This window comes from Arctopsyche grandis, chromosome 5, assembly GCF_051622035.1.
Source record: "Arctopsyche grandis isolate Sample6627 chromosome 5, ASM5162203v2, whole genome shotgun sequence".
NCBI classification, from domain to species: Eukaryota; Metazoa; Arthropoda; class Insecta; order Trichoptera; family Hydropsychidae; genus Arctopsyche; species Arctopsyche grandis.
The window spans coordinates 29,791,678-29,811,437 of record NC_135359.1 but is presented as its reverse complement, the minus strand read 5'-3'; the positions used below and the strand labels follow the sequence as shown (position 1 = coordinate 29,811,437).

The 19,760-nt window shown below is 32.7% G+C and overlaps 1 protein-coding gene across 1 annotated transcript in view; it reads left to right on the top strand.

Annotated features, from left to right (window-relative positions):
- The window catches only part of LOC143912404 (uncharacterized), a 168,404-nt gene extending 151,032 nt beyond the window's left edge, over window positions 1-17,372 (top strand). Inside the window, exons 6-9 of the mRNA XM_077431680.1 lie at window positions 425-639; window positions 5,726-5,907; window positions 12,859-12,982; window positions 17,361-17,372. Of these exons, the coding sequence (XP_077287806.1) occupies window positions 425-639; window positions 5,726-5,907; window positions 12,859-12,982; window positions 17,361-17,372 (533 nt within the window). The remainder of the gene's footprint in view (window positions 1-424; window positions 640-5,725; window positions 5,908-12,858; window positions 12,983-17,360) is intronic.
- The last annotated feature ends 2,388 nt before the right edge of the window (window positions 17,373-19,760 follow it).

The following is a 19,760-nucleotide window of genomic DNA, read 5'->3' as shown; positions in this document are numbered from 1 at the left end:
ATGCATGTATATTATTCTTATTTTCTTCTGAAACCAATCTATCACTATAAGGGAATTTACCGATATTTGCGTTTTCTGTAATTTTACATTCTGGCTCGTCACGAAGACCGCTCTCTGCCACTAGCCCTAATGTGAAAGTATACTCTAATATTCATTTATTTATTTATTTTCAATGAAAATCAGATGAATTGGCAAACTCTGATAGGAAACGATCGACCTGGAGTCACAAATCCAAGGTCTGGCCAGCAGAAACCAGTGGGATTTGAATCCGAGACCACTATGTTCAAAGCATTATATGCTAACCACCACTAGTCTATTATGCGGGTTCTAGCCCCTTTTTCTTACAAATATATTTATTATTATTATGTTTATATTACGAAAAAGAATTAATTTCACTGTACTATGAAATGACATTTCTACGTAGGTGCTGTGAGTCCTTTGGACGAGAAGCAGGAGCGTGGAAGGTCCCTGCAGGGGCGTGCAACATGGGCCCGCGTTCCCGGAAGACCCCAGGCGTGGAGACTAAGAGCCGACTCCTACGTGTGGCTACCCTCAGCTCAACTCTTCCATCAGACAGGTCCTTCGCAGGGTTTCCCCAAGGATTTCACCCTGTTCCTGTCTCTGAGGCTGAGGCCCGAGGTGAGTCCTATCGACCCCCCGCCCCCTGCTCCCCATCCCCCGTATCCTCCATCACGAATTTAATCAACTCATGCACGAATTTCAATTTTGTCGTGTGCCAAAAGGTTGGCCGCAGTGGCGTATTCCCAATACGAATGATGGATGCTGGGTCCCCGTTGACCCCGTAAATTATATTATATTTAGCCGTGCTAATTCAACTGTGTGTTTGTTTATATTTATATAATAATAGGTATGTATTCTTGAAAGGAATAATAATTTGATTTATTCGTCCCTTATAAATTTACGCAGGGTGTTATCGTATCAGATTAATTCGGATTTGTGGAAAATGTCTTTGTTGTGATGTTACGGTATTTCGAGTCAAATGTGATACATATTTGGCGCGAATTAATTTGGATTATGTTAACTTTTTATTTCAAGATTTTTCGTGGTTTAATAAGTTTATTTGTATGTTAAATAAAAATTACTAAACAAATACATATATAATTTTAAGCAAAAAAAAAACACCAAATTTGATATACATATAAACAATTTATTTATTTATTTATTTAAAGTTTGGACCATTGCAGCATTACAGGTTTAATTCCTTATGCGCCACAATGGTCAAAAATATAACAGAAAAGAAAATAAACAAAATAATAACTAAAGAAATTAGACATAACAAAAACAAAACATATATGTATATACACAAACAACTAATAATAATAGTTACAAATTATAAAAAAAAAACAAAGAAGGGAATTTATTATAAAAGAAAAGAGAGAAAGAAAAATAAATATAAACATATGTTTATACATAGACAATAATACATGTATAGATAATCATAAAAAAACAATAGCAATTATATTAATGAAAGAATTTTATAGTAATTAAAATTAAAATAATAAAAAATACAAATACAGGAAAGTCATGCTCCTGCAGCCTGTTCCAATAAATAAGAACAAGCTACAGATATAAAACATCCCTGCGAGGCCCAAATGGAAGAGAGTAGATTAAGATACCACTCACACATCTCATTCAAATTAAGAAAGTAATGATGAGCGCAGGTTACCAGATAAATATGTTAAAATAATATCCGATAATCTACGCTCACCAAGGTGGAAAATATCGCGAAATTAATTAAATCGAAAAGAAATTCGTCGAAATATGCAATCGTGCGATACGAAGCGTCGATTTTGCGATATAATAAATTTAATTTAAAAAATATTACGGCTTAATTGCGCGAATAACCTTTTTTATCTAAATCTCCGGTCGGGGAAAGCACCTGCGTATATTTATGGAAATTTGCAATTCGAAAAATTAGCAATTCAAAAGAAAAATTGATTCTCTTTTCGTTTCATTCAGAGCCAGAGACTCCCCCTCGGATTTCAATTAACGCCCCACCTGAAGGAAAGAAAGGGGAGGGTTTAAGGAAAAGAAGGGGCACCTGCTTTCATACACCCCTCTCATCTCACAACTTCCTTTTGCCCTTTTGCCTCTTGCGACCTCTAAAATCACACCTTTCCACACACGTACCAAAAATATATAAAGAATGATCCAAAGATCAATAAAGAAGTATTCCTTAAACAAACTACAATATTATGACTGACGTTGGAAACTTAAATGTATCTTAAAGCTTAATTTTATGTACATAGAACAGAATATCGTGCATATTATTTCCTATAGACAAAAATATTCACTTCAAATTATACTGACCTTTTTTAGATTGAATTTACTTTATCAACAAGATGATGGCACAATTATTTACATAAGTCATTAAATAATCGCTTTAAAAGCCATGAAGTTCAATTATTGCATCATTTTCAGAAACGCCAAGGTCAATTGGCTTCGAACTACGTGATCTTCAATACTCTGAGAGCTACTGAAAATTATTCAATTATTAAACATCAAATACTATAACGCGATTTTTTATGACTTTAATATAATACATATGTGGCACTGTCTTGTTTTTATTTGAGTAATTTTAACCGTCACATTGAGGTGATTTTGTATGATTAATCAAACAAAATATTCAAGATATACATATGTACATATAGTACAGATATATGTATTGTTAAAATGTATCGAAAATTTTACCATAAATTATTTCATGCGCAGACTTTTGGCCGATTGGACACTTTTCGATGAACTTTTAGCCAAACGGACATATATGCTCAATTTTTAAATTTGCAGCTTTTTTTAATTCAGCGAAATTCGAGATTGCTGAAAACTCGAGATTGAGTGAGAAAATGGGTAAGGTTGCCAATTTTTGGAACCGTTTCAATGAAAATCAGATAAATTGGCAAATTCTGATAGGAAACGATCCACCTGGAATCACAAATCCAAGGTCTGGCCAGCAGAAACCAGTGGGATTTTAACTCGTGACCACTTTGTTCAAAGCATTATATGCTAACCATTTGTCTATTCTGCTGGTTCTTATGTCCGTTCGGCGAAGTATCCGTTCAGCCAAACGTCCGTCGGAAAAATTTTCATTCGTCCAATAGTCCGTCAACCATTTATTTTGACTGTATGAAGGATATTTCGCACAATTGCCGTAAATCAATTTTTCAGTAGGGCTTCCAAGCCGGTTTGAGCCGAAACCGAAAAGCCGGCTTTTTGACCATTTTTCAAAAAACCGAAAACTGGCTTTTTAAGGTTTTCTCTGATTAATGTTTTTTCCTCAAAATTAACAATTATGAATTTCAAATTTCTAATGTAAGATCAAAATAAATGTGTACATATAAACTCTCTTAGGTAATAGGCGTATATTGAACAACAAAAAAAGGTACAGCACTTGGCGGTTTCTTTAGTAATGGACGTATTGGAATAGTAATTTTTCAGCTACAAATACATAATGTTTGATTTTATTAAAGAAAAAAATTGATCACCTTTTATATATTATAGAAATTTTCCGACTTTCGAACCGAATACATACGATTGGATCGTATTGGGGAGGGTCGTTGAAAAGTTCGCGGCTTTAAAAAAAATGTGTAGTCGTTAGAAATAATTGCAGTCGACCGTAATTTGAATTTATCGCGGTCGGTTCTGAAAATCGTTCGCACTTTATTGGTGGGGGTGGGGGTTCGATCGTCTGTGTGAAAAGGTTGGACGCACCTGGCGAAAATTAAATTGGTCCCCGTTTTATTTATGCGCGGTTAGCTCTAACCCGTAATAACGTTTCGCGTTTAAACACGAGACTAAATTAAACCGGTTTTTCTCGACTTCGTTTAGCGAAATCGTTTCAAATTTTGAATGATTGAATTCGCCCTTTGTATGTAATATCGATAAACACGCCAAATGCGTCGTGCCGCGGCTTAAAAATATACATATTATTTATTTCATGCGATTTGAACGCGCGTGTGATGTGAAATTGATTGACAGACATTTCACAATATGTGTCTGAATGTTATTATCGAAATCCTACAGCGATATTTTCCCTTTATTCGTATTTGTATACATACGTTCTTAGAAAATTGTTTCTTTATATAGGTATAATATATTGCACGCATAAAAGAGGTTTAAATGTGAATGAAAAAATAAAATGTAACCAAATTGACTGTCTTGAATGTTACATATGTATCGAATTTTGCATGCTTTCGTTCCGTTCAATTAATGTGCCTCATTTGTCCGATTAAAAATGTTCGTCTATTCCCATGCAGACGATAAGTAAGTAATGCTTTTCAAATTGGTATCTGAGATTTTTCCCTTTTGTTCGTACAAATGAAATTTCAATTACGTTAACAATATCAATCCGTCTCGTTGGAATTGCTTAATACGCTTTTTTTACTCTCGAATCCGATCTTCGTTCCGTTAAGACTGGATTCGAATTTGATCCATTTATAATTCGAATACAATTCTCCGATAGCACAATGACATATTCTTATGAATTTTTAATGGAAAAAATTACTCTCGCTTCATTGATATTGACTCAAATTCGTAGTTCCTATATATGTATATGTAGGATTGCGCGGATATAACGATTAACATTTTAAAAAGTTACACTTAAATTGAAAAACAAATGTAAATGTACTTAATTTTTTTGAAGAATTTGGCATACCTGTTATGTCACTATGACCCAATATTATAATATAATAAAACTAAACTACAAATTATTGTACATTACTTCATACTTAAACTAATTATTTGATGATAAACTCATGTGAGTTCAGCACAAGGTCAAACATCGTCTTAAAAATTTGTTAAATTTTCGCTCAAGTATGTTTTTTAACTTTTAAATAGTTAAAAATTGATTAACAGGCGAAAAATTGATTAACTATAGAGAGCATTTATACGCGGCTTAATCTGACAACATTTATTTATTTATTTACTTAAAGTTTGGACCGTTGTGGCATACAGGAATTCCTAATGCCATGGCAACAGTGGTCAAAAATATAACGGAAAAGAGAAAACAAACTTTTTCCTGAATTGTAATCGTAAGTGAAACGTAAAGGAGGTTTTTAAAAAAATGAATTGACTATACAGAAATTAAATGCATATTTATGCATGCAATTCATAAAAAACAAATGTTCAAGCAATAATATAACTAAACATTTATAAAGCTTTGAGACATGACATGTTGTGCAAACATTTCTCAGAAAACTTGTATAGAATTTTGTGAAGTGTACATCCATCAAGTTTTAACTCATCCTTTTGAAACCAAAATTCAAAAATAGTCCATAATAATAACGTAAATCTCATATATTATGTAAGTTTAAGTAATTTTGATTTTTAAATGCTTTTTATTATTACTAAATTATGTTCACAATACATCTTATATCTATTTTAATAGCTACTGATCTACTGATCATTTTCTATTGTACAATTTTGAATTAATTTTGTTAGTAATCATAGTATTATATTATTCTAATGTTAATGTACACCATAATAGGGAAAATAGCTGAAAAACCTAATTACAATTCTTATAAATGCTCATAATACATCTAATACATAAATTATGGCATATTCTATACTATGTAAATTGCTTTTATGTTGATCAAGCATATTTACTTTTCATTTTTAATTTATTAATTGCTTCCGTTCCAACCTACATATGTATATCGGGTCCAATTTGCGTTCTGATTAATATATAATACGTTTTTATTATTTTCAGAGTGGTGGAGTGGGTCAAGGTACATTATTCAGCTTAAGATCAAGAAGACAACAGGACGCCTATTTGTCTTTGGAATTATCTGCAGGTGGTGCTCGTTTAGTTCACGCTGGAGCTAATGGTTCTGAAGTGATTCATCTGCCAACGACTCTCAAAGACTTTCATTGGCACCAAATAGCAATCAGGTATATCATTTTTATCAAAAAAGTCTTTGCCTTTTTATTTATTTAAAAGCTTTGGACCATTATGGCATTAAAGGAAGAACCTAATGCGCCACAACGGCCTACATAATAAAACAAGAGAGGGAGAAAACAAAAAATAAATAGTTAGAACAAAAAGCAAAAGAAAAATAATAAGATTAAAATTTTTTACAGAAATAGAAAAGAACAAAAACAACATTTAAACACAATCATAAAAAAAACAGTAAAGTAATAAAATAGCGGATAAATGAAAATTTAAATGAGTAATAAAATACGAAGATAATTTAATACGTAGTAAAAATACAAAGAAGGGAATGTCTTGCACGTGCAGCTTGTTCCGATTAATAAGAACAAGCTACAAATACAAAACATCCTTGCGAGGCCCAAATGGAAGAGAGTAGATTCAAATTCCACTCATACATCACATTAAAATAATGAAAATAATGATGAGCGCAGATTACCAGACAAATATGCTAAAATAATATTTGAAAATCTACGCTCACCTAGGTGGAATATATCGCATTCAGGCACAGCAGCAACGATTTAATTGAGAAGTCGAATAGTTCTTGGAATGGGAGCCATTCTAAAAATAAATATGCGAGCAGGAGGTACAAGGTATCAAATGATGATATCTACCACGCACATAGTTATTAGGGGCATAAAGTCCCAACTGTTCCAGCAACAACGGGCATGACGTATTACCACATAGTAGCTGGAGAACGAAACGAATTAATGAGAAGTTTCTCCGAAGTTCGAGGGAATTAAACCCAAGCATGCCCAAAAGGAAAGGAGTGGGGTAGATATGTATATGGGTAATACCCAAACTCTTTCCTATAAAGAAAACGAAGAAATGCTTTTTGCACTTTTTTTATCATGAGAGAGTAATTTGCTTCATGCGGATTCCACACAATCGCATTATATTCTAGCTTACTTCTAATAAGCGAGTTAAAAAGCAAGCGAGAAGACAAGGGGTTGGAGAATAACCGAGCATATCTCAAGACAAATCCAAGTCAACGAAAGGAAACGTCAGCGACTGTCTTGATGTGGTTGTGGAAGGTGAATTGAGGATCATAAGTGATACCCAAGTCGACCATATAACAACGGGCATGACGTATTACCACGTAGTAGATAGAGAACGAATCGAATTAATGAGAAGTTTCTCCGAAGTTCAAGGGAATATAAGTCCCAAGCATGCCCAAAAGGAAAGGAGTAGAGTAGAGATATGGGTAATACCCAAACTCTTTCGTATAGAGAAAACGAAGAAATGCTTTTTGCACTCTTTCGATCATAAGAGAATAATTTGCTTTTGCTTATATTGAAACCACCCGTTTGCCTTCCCTCTCGGTCTTTTCATTTTGTAAATATTTATAATTTTCATTAGGAAATTATTATTCTGGAGCATTTCGCCTCCGGGTTTCACGATACAAGGACAAAACAATCGCTGACCGTAATAACGAAGACGGAAAATGAAATTTTGCATAACCGATGCTCGCCGGCACAATAACGAAAAAACGTATTATGCGCGGGGCGAAGGAAATGTATGTACAAAGATTTCCTTTTGCGTGTTAAAAGAGCGTAAGAAGTGCCATATCGTATTTACCTTTTGCGGAAATTCAATTTCGGCATCCGTAGCCGAATTCATCGACAGAGATGGTGGAAATAATCTCCATAATTCATTTATAATTCCATTCGCGCTCAGATACGGACGAATTTTCTCCGAAGATCGAAATGAATGAAGGAGGCAGATATTTTTTCGACAATGTTGCCGGCCGTCGATGAAAGAAACGACCTCGGAATCGCCCCATCTATTTTCTGATTCGATTCATAAGAATTCCCTTATCGAAAAATGATTTTTATGAATGCGCGTCGGAAATATCGTATGCTAAATGTGCGCCAGTCTCGAGTCATAATTTGAACGTGCGAACGAAGCCGGAAATTTATTTATTTTTAGCCATCGAGGATACCTATTATAATTTCTACATGTGATAAGATTCATTTGAGAAAACCCTTTTGAGATTACATACAATTTTACCACAAACTCGATTATCAATTACGTCTTTACGAATTCGATTATTAGTTAATTCTATCACATTATATAGGAAAATTAAATGCTTGCCGTTGTTTTATATATTTTTTACACAACTTATTGTCAACCTTATACATATAAACATACAAATGTATGTCTCCTCTTTGTTTACAGGGTTTTTATTAATTTCACTTCATCAATTAGTCCGACAAACTTCCCACACTCTTATGATTGCTTTGAAACTTTGCCATTTTGCAAGTTTTGGCCGCCGATAGAGATTTTAATGGGTCTGCTTAGTCGATGGTGAAATATAATCGCAAAATATTTCCGCCCCCCACTCGTTTTATCAAATTTTAATTGTTTAAAAGCCTATAATTTTATCTTTTTCACACAGTATCTTATAAAATTGGCATTATAGACTCTCATTATCTCTCATATTTATTTTTACTTCACTAATTATATGATGTTATATGTTATATAATGAATGTTAAGATGTTTATACTTAAATTCTGATAATTCGATATGCGTGCTATGGCCAACACGCAATCATTTACATTTTGACGTCTCTATGCTCGAACCAGTTGATCTTTTTTTTTTTGAACTCTCTGATTTTGACTTTTTAGCTTGATCTTGGACTGAGGGTGTCTATTCAGAACTGTGACATTTTACGAACTTTATATTATGCTATTTTTACATATCTACATACATATGTACGTAGTAATAATAGATGAAGTTCTGTCTTTTCATTCGATTATTTTCATTTTAAACCACTAAATGGATTGCGTTGAAACTTTTTACATATAAGAAGATTAAATTTTATTTTTTAATTTAATAAAAGTAATACTTTTGCATTTTGTTTTAAATATTTTTTCTGAAACCGCTCTATATATGGAACTGAACATATATATCTATTTTAAATTCGGTAAAGTTCTGTTTTTCTAAAATTCTAACTTATTTTGACACATTGAGATCCACTTTTAAAATTTGTTTTTGATTTTGAAATAAAAGTAAATTAAAATCTAAAAAAATTGTTAAATACACTTTTGTATTACACAAAAAAACTGTACAAAATTTAGTATTTTTTTAAATCATCTACATATATTTCACATTAATATACTATTTATTGTGAATATATTATCTAATACATGTCAGTTAGAATTTGCAGATCAATTTTTTCTGAAAAATATTATTTAATAAAGCCTTACTGAGATGATTACTCTTAATATACTTACTTTTTTTTTACTTAAGAGGTTTTTTGAACTAAATTGTAATTTAAATACATTTTTTTAATACTCCAAGGCTGGCGTGTACTTTCTTTAAGGTAAAATTTATTTTCTGGAAATGTAGTCGGAAAATATGTTCTTATTCATAACGACAAAAGGAAGTATTTGGTCCGCTAACGGACCAAGTTATACAACACTTTCACACGCACATTTTTACTTGTTTTCAGTAATAGCATTTTCGTGTTTGCACCGCGTTTTGTATCATCTAGGAGCCGTTTCTCTCGAAAAGCATAACTCCTTTTGCGGGATGTAGAGAGAGAGAGGCTCGTCGAGTAGTGGAATTTTATATTTCCCGTGGAGATACGAAGACAACAAAGGATCAGACCGTTGTCGGGGATGATTTAGCGAAATTCCGGAGACCCGGTCTCCAAATTTATACATATATACACGTGTATACACACCACTTCAACGTTGAAGCATTCATAATTATTTTCTGTTTTGCACGCGCGAGTGTGTGTGTGTGTGTTTCTGGTGTTTTTGACGCGAAAACAAATGGGACGAAATCCCTTTTGGCCGGAAAATTCGTAACGTTTTAATCGCGCTCATTGTCTTTTTGCACGAAATTGGCCCCACGCGCACCCTCAAAGAACCGGAGAAAATTATATTAATAATTTCGCTTTATATTGTTGTGCCATAATTGACCTCACTCTGACGTAATTAGTTCAATGTTCAATGTACAATGAAAACAATGAGGGCGATTAAATTCAGATATAGATCCATCGATGTCTTTGTTCTGTGAAAACATCAAAAGTTTTCTTACAACTCATAGTTTCAATTTTAGTGACTAAATATTTATGTACACATTCAGTTGACTGAAATTAGCTTACAAAAATAATGTTATGAATATTTTATATTTAATTATTTATACCGTAATTACAAAGTCGAAATGTATGAGCATAGAACGATTGAAAATTAATTAGAAAAATTCTTATTTCAAATTATGATGTTATTATAATATAGAGGTACAAGACTTCGTTCTTACTTTGCGCTCAAATGCATTAAAACAAAATTCAAAGTTTAATGAACGTTTCAGCAGCGAATGCAAAATAATAGTGTGTGAAATTTATAATTAAAACTTTTGCTTGGTTTAAAATCGCTCAACATTTCGTGCATAAGCGAATTGATCTTACATAAGATTAATAACCTTTCTTTTTTTATATAAAGCAATCTAACTTTCCAAAGCCTGAAATTTGAAACTTTTGTATATAATTGTAAATTAATTGAAAATAGATTTTTATACGTATTTGATGTAATTTTAAATAAATAAATATTAAAAGAAAAATTTTTGATCGACGATTCGTTTTATGTTGTTGCATAACAGCTGTTGCGAATATATAGCACACGTGCCGATCAATTATTCATGTTTTATTTTAAATATTTTCCTGCATCTTAATGAATCATCTTTTAATATTAAAAAAAAATAGCTCGCTTGCACTCATTTTTTACATACCTCCTTTACGTTTCACTTACGATTACAATTCAGGAAAAAGTTTGCCTCTTATCCAATCGTTTTCATACTCTGCCATATTGCTCATTTTGGTCATCAATATAAGTAAATGGATCCTCCGCCATTACGATAGAGATAAAATATCGTTTAAGAAGCTTTTCAAATCTGCCCGGCGAGATACTCGGTGACGTTTACCGTTGACGTTTGCTTATTAGTTGTAAACATAGATGGCGGTAAAAAAAACAATTATTGGTGTTTTTATTCAAAATAATAATTTTATATACAAATTATAGAAGAGGTATGTTTTTAAAAAACTTTTTTTGCTTTTTATAATAGAGTTTTCAAAACAAATTTGACAACTGCTTCTCAAATAACTTAACATTTTTCTTGATTTTCTTACATGACATGATATACATACATGTGTATTGTTTTCCAAGGGGTTTTATCTTTTCAAATTGACTCCTTTTCAATGTCAATTTGAAGTGAAACAATTTGAAATGAAAAAGGTTTAATTTGAAATGAAAATGGGTCGATTTGAAATGAAAAAGGGTCAATTTGGAATGAAAAACCTGTATAATTAATTATTTTAAATTTTTCTTTGTTTTTTTACGACTTTTCTGTAATAAAACTCGTTGAATAATTTAAATTTTTTTATTCTTTTTTGTAAATATTAAATTTAAGTTGCTTTACTAAGATAGGTGCTAACACAAATAATAATTAAAAAAACTTATACCTAATCCTAAAATAAAAAGAAACAACAGCAAAAATAGTTTTTTTTTTGATCCGACAAGTAATAGTCTTAAACAAAACAAAAAAAATAATAGTAATTCAAAAATATGTGATGCACAAGATTCCCCTTAACCCTTTCAGGAGTACGACCGTACGGGTACGGGAAAAGTAAAATGGCCCCGCCAGAGTATGGCCGTACCCGTACGGTTTGACACGTTCAATCACTCATAATACTCTACCTCTCTCATTGTTCGACATATTTGCATCTCGTTTTTTTTCAAGTGTTGCTGAGGTTTTTATAAAATTCAATTTGTATTAAATAGATGGTACATGGTACAAATAGATTTGTATAAAGTTGATATATATGTACATAAGACCAAACTAATGTTCAATAGTTATTGCATGCCTGATAGCATCCCATTAGATGATAAACCAGTAGAAGTAGTAAATAATTATTTATATTTAGGTCAAATAATTGACATGTCTGGTAGTAAAGATGAAGAGATAAAGAGACGTATGAAATTAGGATGGAGTGCATTTGGACGGATGAATGCTGTTTTTAAATCAAAAATGCCACTCTGCCTGAAGAAAAAGATCTTTGATCAATGCGTTTTGCCAGTGATGACGTATGGATGTGAAACTTGGACGCTGAACACCAAGATGCTACATAAAATCCAATGCACTCAAAGAAGTATGGAGCGCTGTATGCTTGGCATAACGAGGAAAGACAGAAAGCGGAACACGTGGGTGAGAAGTATGACAAGAGTAGTGGACATAGTGGATAGAGTGAAGAGATTGAAATGGCAATGGGCGGGTCACGTAGCTAGGAGGATGGACGAAAGGTGGACAAAATAAGTGCTTGAATGGTACCCGAGAGAATGCAAAAGGGTAAAAGGAAGACCGCAAGGAAGATGGGTGAACGAAATTAGGAAAATGTGCGGGGTGAGATGGATGAGTGTTGCGCAAAACAGAGACGGGTGGAAGCGGGTTGGAGAGGCCTTCATCCAGCAGTGGATGGCGAGTGGCTGTAAATGATGATGATGATATTATATGTATATCACGTGTAAATGTTTACTCGAGAATGATATTCATCACTCCCCTATTATTCCTTTTGAAATGAATCAGCAGTGATATTATCCACATATTATAATATTAGACGGTTTCAATTTACTTCATTAATGTTCCAAAGATACTGTACACGAACACGACACCCATATATATAACATAATAATATATGCACATATCATAATAGATATAATAATCGCATTAAATTCACAAGCGAACGTTTCTCGCCGACGAAGCGAGCACGTGTCCAATGTATGTAGTTCGATACAAGACACTTTAATCCACACCATATAGAGTGCTCCAGCTATTTTAGCACGTCGTGTAATCTATGCAGATCCTCAAACAACACTCATACTAATTGACGTTATTGTTTTTGGTCCATGTAGCGTTCACGGAGACAGCACTGTGAGGAGTTACGTCGACTGCCGATGGTTAAGAACGGACGTCCTCCGCAGGAACTCTCTGGACACACCCAAGGATGCTGACCTCATCATCGGCTATCTGTTTTCCGTACGTATTATTATTATATTGTATATATAAATTTGTCGGTGGAAAATTTCCTCTCGTGTGCCACTTCTGTCGGGATTATTTCGTATCCTCTTTGTCGCGTAAATAGGACCTCGCTCACACCAGACGGGATGCTCTGCTCAGACACGTCAGAATTGACGGGTGGGTTATTATAATGTGGTTGATTTTCGAAATCCTTACGCTCGAATGAAATTCCTCTCATATGATTGATGTGTGTACTTACTACATATTGGAATAGAGTTCTGGATGCGTAAAAGACGCTCTGCGTTTACAATACGCGAATTTTTATTTTACATATATCCTTGGCGTATAACGAGAGTCCTTTATCTGGAATATGTGCGTTGTGAACATATGTATGTATATAGCTTTGGAGTCGTAGAGTCGTCGCTTTTTGGGTGGAGTCGGAGTCGTTATTTTTTTTATTTCAATCAATCATACACACTCGTCTTATGGTGCGTACACATTAAGCCAACGAAGGCAAACTTATTTTGTACCAGTAGCGTCTAAAATAACGGAATAAAAATTGTATTAAAAAATCTAAATTAAATATCAAAATTAAAACTATTATTATCATATTAAAATTAAATTCAAATATCAAAGTTAAATTTGATATTTAATTTAATTTTCGATATATAATTTTTATTTAGATATTTTGTACGCTACTGGTCCCAACTAAGTTTGCCTTCGTTGGATTAATATGTACGCACCGTTAGCAGGTTGTTCCAAAGTGAAGAGTGTGGTAAACATATTGTTGCGTAGGGGTGAGTTCAGGATCCAAAAAATTAAAGGTTTGTATTTAAAAATTTTTTTTTTTACCAGGGTTTTTAGTTTAAATTTTTAGTTTACTAGTTATATAACCGGAGTAGAACTTTTAAATCAGCTGATAACTAATAACTAAAAATAAAACTATCACTGTTTGATCTGTGTACATGTATTAAGCCTGTATTGGTTAGAAAGTTTGTTTCGATTTGAGGTTATGGGTTAAACTTGATTCTGTCAGATTCACCGAACAGTGTTGCCACCCTGCATAAAGGCCGGTGTGGCAACACCCAAGACCGTTGGCTCAGCAAGCCTCCACAAAACTATAAATATTTATATGTATATTCGAGATAACGAGAACCTATAAAGCAAATTTTATAAAATAAAGAGTGAAAAAAGAAAAAGTTATAGGCGTTTAAATAATTAAAATTTGACAGCGAGATGGCAGGGCGAAAAGTAATGAAACTACCGATGTGAATGGTGAATGTGACAGATAAACGTCACCATGTAATATGATGCAGTATTTTCAAACGTGTCTAATACGATATTTTTTCACCATCGTAATTGCGGATGATACCTTAACTTATATTGATGACCAAAATGAGCAATATGGCAAAGTATGAAAACGATCGGATAAGAGATAAGGGATATTAAAAATGACAGCTTACACGAAAATCATTTGAAACGTATAAGAGGTTAGTAATAAAAGGCCAAAGTCGCTTCACAGTATTTTTTTTAATGATTCAGGAGGTCCACACATAGCCAGCACTCACTCCAAAATAATCTGATATGGCTTGGAGTATCTACTTATAAAGGACAAGTTGCTCACCACAGCTTCTCCGATCCTTTTATATATCTATTATCTAAGCACGTACAGTTTTAATTGAGTCTCACGCTCTCGGGTTCTGAGAATTCTAGCGGCCACTTAATGAGTCCCGTTAGGCCAATTCGGGGGGTCTCCATTGTTCGCCCCCGAATTCACTAAGACAGCGAGTACTCTCTCTCTTGTTCCCACGCTACAAAATTAAGAATTACTACCTACATATATATATATATATATATATATATATACAGGTATACACCCATATATTTACAATAAACACGACATCTATTGTCAAACATTTAAGTATTGTTTGTAAGTATTATACAAGGCAAAAACAAATATCGATTAAACATTAAACATAGATCCACAAACACATATATGGACAAATTTGCAGCATTTATACAAATCAGCTAAATCCGAGATGCTGAAAAACTTGAAATTTTACAAGAAAATTTGTAAAGGGCACCAATTTATTGGAACCGTTTCAATGAAAATCAGATAAATTGGAAAAATCTGATAAGAAACGATTAACTTGGAGTCACATATCCAAGATCTGGCCAGCAGAAACCAGTGGGATTTGAACCCTGACCACGTTGTTCAAAGCATTATATAATTAGCACTAATCTATTCAGCTGGTTGATTGCAATATTGGTAAGTCTATGCTTTGATACATATCTATATTAAAAAGCAGAATCAAGTTCGATTCCCACTAGTAACTGCTAGCCAGCTCTTAGTCTGTGACTCCAGATAGATCGTTTCCTATCAGATTTTCCCAATTTTTCTAATTTTCATTGAAATGGTATCTGTAAATTGGCATCTCCTTTCCAATATCTCTTGCAAATCAAAGTTATTTATCGCCTTAAGGTTCGTTAATTTGTATAGAAAATATTCTACAAAAATGTGTCCATAGATGTCACTGTCGATGTTATTTGTATGAATTTGCATTGCATAAATGCTTGTATTGATTTTATTTGTCGTTTTGTATCTGAATTAGTACAGTCGTCAAATTGTATCGATGGTACATTTTCGATTGAAATAAAAATAAAATATGAATATTGAATTATTAATTAATATTGGCCAAACAACACCGAATGTGTGCAGATCTGAGACACAATTTAGTAGAATTTTGATATTGGATAAATCCGTTGGCCAATTGCGTACATTTTGTTACATTCGTTTATGCATGTTTTTCAACCTTACTCGGCATCCAATTTTATCATCCTGCTAATGTCTAAATTTGCACGAACAATTCCGATGCATTCGTACTATTTCATATTTTACTCGAAGCGAATATCGTCAGTCACACAATCCGTTGTGTTCACTTGAGCGAATGATTATATTAGCGAATGATCACAATGACCGTTCACGTTCATGCGAAAGAGTGCACATCGTGCATAATTTTGATTTGAACAGCTCGTTCAAAACTATTTCCTACGTATGACCATACATATGTGTATGTATGTACATATGTGCGATTAAATTCCGACAAACTCGGATAATTCGCGTTGGATAATAATAGTTGGCCCATTGCTAACGTTCATATGTAAATGGAACAAAACGAAATGTTTGTTAGCAATTTCATACATTTACATACTAATTGAGAGTGTTCCGGAATTACGCATTTGTGTATTAAAACCGTTTCTCAAAATATAAATTACTATTAAGTAAAATTGAGACAAATTTTGTTAAGATAGATACATTAAATACATATGTTTAAGGCATTAGGCCGAAGTGAAAAACACGAATTTTGGATTTTCATCTATGGACCTAATAAAAAACTTTACCGTATCAAGAGAATGTTGAATAAAAAAAATGTATTGATTATATACAATGTCCTGTGCCTCCAATCAATCCATTTATCTTGATGATAATAATTTAAAAATATTATATAATGTGTCACTCGAAATTCCCTATACAAAGTTGCGCAATGGATGTTTGTATGGGGAAGTTTTATTTTCAGAACACTGTTGTGCTGTTTCCGTAATTATTTTGAAAATAAAAGTCGTTGTGGGTATATAACTTTAATCTGAACATAAAATATTGTGAAAAAATCAGGAATTTTTATATATAAGGAGACCAAAATGACCAGTTTTGACATAAAACATGACACTGTGAGTCAAAATAGGTCAATTTCACCTCCTTATATTTCATAAAATACATGATTTTTTGGGTATTTCTTGTATTCAAAATAAAGGTTTATACCCAAGATAACTTTCAACAGTTTTTATTTACGAAATCATCACGAAAACATGAAAAAAATGATAATTTTATGAAAATAACGTTTCCCCATACAACCACCTATTACTAACGCAACGCGCTTTGTATGGGGAGCTTCGAGCAAAACGACGACTTTGAATTCTCGTTGATCAGTCAAAACTTATCATAATCAACCCAAATAAACTTCAATAGATAAATATTGAGCGTTTATTATTTTAAATAATAAAAAAAAGAGATAGATTTATGAAAAAACGTACTTTTTCAAATTTTTGCCAAGATAAATCGATTGAATAATTTAATTAGTATTTATTAATTTAATATTTGAAATATTTATTTCACGAAAGTTTTCCATTAGATCCATCGAGGAAAAAAATGATCGTTTTTCGCTTATGCATATGCAGGTTTGAAATGTTTGCGTAGTATTTTGAAATTCGCACTAATTTGATAGTTTGGAATTCAATTTGTTTAATTGTAAATAACTGTGTGTAAATTTAAGACTTTTTTCACATTACTAACTATTTCGTTTATTTGCTTTATGAGTTTATATTTTAACATTTGTAGATGGCTTACTAATTGTTATTTAGCAGCGTTTCGCGATATGTAAACATTTGCCGATTGAATGCATAAATATTGCCATATTCTGGAAATAATGTGTGATGCAAATATTGTTCCGTGAATATTTTTATCCATTTTTCCATGAATCGTTAAAAAAACCGTTTTACAGTGAAAAAGTTAGCCTGTAAATTTCGACTCAAAAAGGATTAAAGTTCCACAGTCAAATAACCGATAGTATAAAATTAACTATTCATTCAAAATGTTTGTTTATTTTTAAAATTGAAAATCGCAGCCTATTAAAATTCGTATACTTTTTATTCCCTAATTATTGCTCAGTTTTATAAATACGGTCATCTAATCCCATAGTCAACTTATCATTATTGCCTCAAACCATCGTTATTGCTCTATGCGTCTAACTGTCATGCCAGAGATTATGTATAGATAAAGTTGAATGACTTTTATATATGTAGTAGATTCATACTTTTCAATTAATTAAATACGTTCTCAAGTATATCTCAAGGCTACCCCCAATACATATGTATCATCGTCATTCACAGCCATTCACCATCACGCTTCCATTCGTCTCTGATTTGGGCAACTTTCATCCATCTCATCCCACAGATTTTTCTGATTTCATCCACCCTTCTTCCTGTGACCCGTCCATTTCCACAACGCCATTACATCAACCACCTATGTATGGTCGTTTGTATGTATTATATACATATATCCTCACAAATATGTACCTTTAGATGTGGTTCTATATCAAAACCAAAAAAAATTGAAACGAACTTGGTGCAAAAGTAATCTCGTATGTACCAAAATTGCTGTATTCAGTTGGGCCCAGTGTGGGTACCATCCAGCGTGGGGGATGGTCTCGTATCGGTGACACGAAAACCACCCCCAACACCCACCCCATCCACGCCATTTTCGATGGCGTTTCACCTAGGCGGCATTTTGTCACTCGTCACCGTAATTAAAACATGTCACATAGAATGAACAGTTATTGTATACGACGAGCGAGCTTATTGTTTTACGTCACTCAAAAGTTGTACGTACTGGCTCCACTGTGTATGTGTATGTCATCAATGTTGTAAGCTGCCTTTTGTGCTCGAACAAATTGTGCTTTTTTTATTATATAATAACTTTTTTTTCCTATTGTCTATTTTGGGATCGTTTAATATCAGTCGGAAAGTCTGACGTGTGGTGTAAGAGATTTTTTCGGCTGTATTTTTACTTTATCTATGTACGTAGTAACAATAGATGAAGTTATGTGATCATGCGAAAATTCGAACTCGAGATTTTGACTGATTCGAACTCAGAATCGATTACTGATCACGTTTTCATGATCTAGAAAAAATGTGTGTGTGTGTGTGTCTGTGTCTCTGTGTCTGTGTCTATGTATTTTTCTTTATGTATTACTCAGTACGATGTATTTTTATTATACTTATTATGTACTTTGATAAAAATTATATTTTCTCTTCTTGAAAATAGGCAATTTGTCATTATTTCAATACTAATAAAAAATATTGAAGGGTTCATTCTGAGTGATGATGGGTATTCGTTTTTTTAAGGGTTATCAAGTAAAATATAATAGTACGTCTTCTTATATATAAAGGCGAAACGGCGTCTGTAATTCGTTTCTGATTGCCTGTCGTCAAAGTCGTTTCTGATTGGCTGGATCGGTCAAAAACGTTTGTGATTTGTTCTCGTTAAATAATATTCATTTTATTCGATTGAAATAAATTTAATAAAAAAACCAACGAAGATATTTCATGGTTTTTATTTCGTTTCCATTCACCGAGCGAAGCCGGGTAGCACCACTAGTATTTTATAAAATGTATTTTTGGACTACAATAGAATATTATTTTCATTTCATGATTTCTGCACTTTTTAATATTTTTTATATTGATACAATATTATATAATACAAGACAACAACAGTGAATGAATATGAACAAAAAAGGCTGCTATTTAATATTAATTAAATTTATAAATGCTCAAAATTAGTTTTACTATGCAAAGCTTTCTAAAGTCACATTGATTAATATTTTTTTATTATGTCAGGTTTCAATCGTTCAATTTTAAAATTGTGTCTAAGAAATATTTATAAAATACACATGTGTGTGATCGCAAAGTAAAGATTATCAATGTTATTAAGAGTCTAATATGTGTACGTACTCCAGTGATTTTATTTTTCAAATGTGGTTTATATCAGTAGAAAATTTAGTTTTACTGTTATTTTATTACAAATATTAAAAAGCAGCAGCGTGGACTAGTGGTTAGCATATCATGCTTTCGAGTAGAGTGGTCACGGTTCGATTCCCATTAGACCTTGGTTTGTGACTCAAAGTCAATCGTTTCCTATCAGAGTTTGCCAATATGCTGTTGGTTAATATCAATAGAAAAC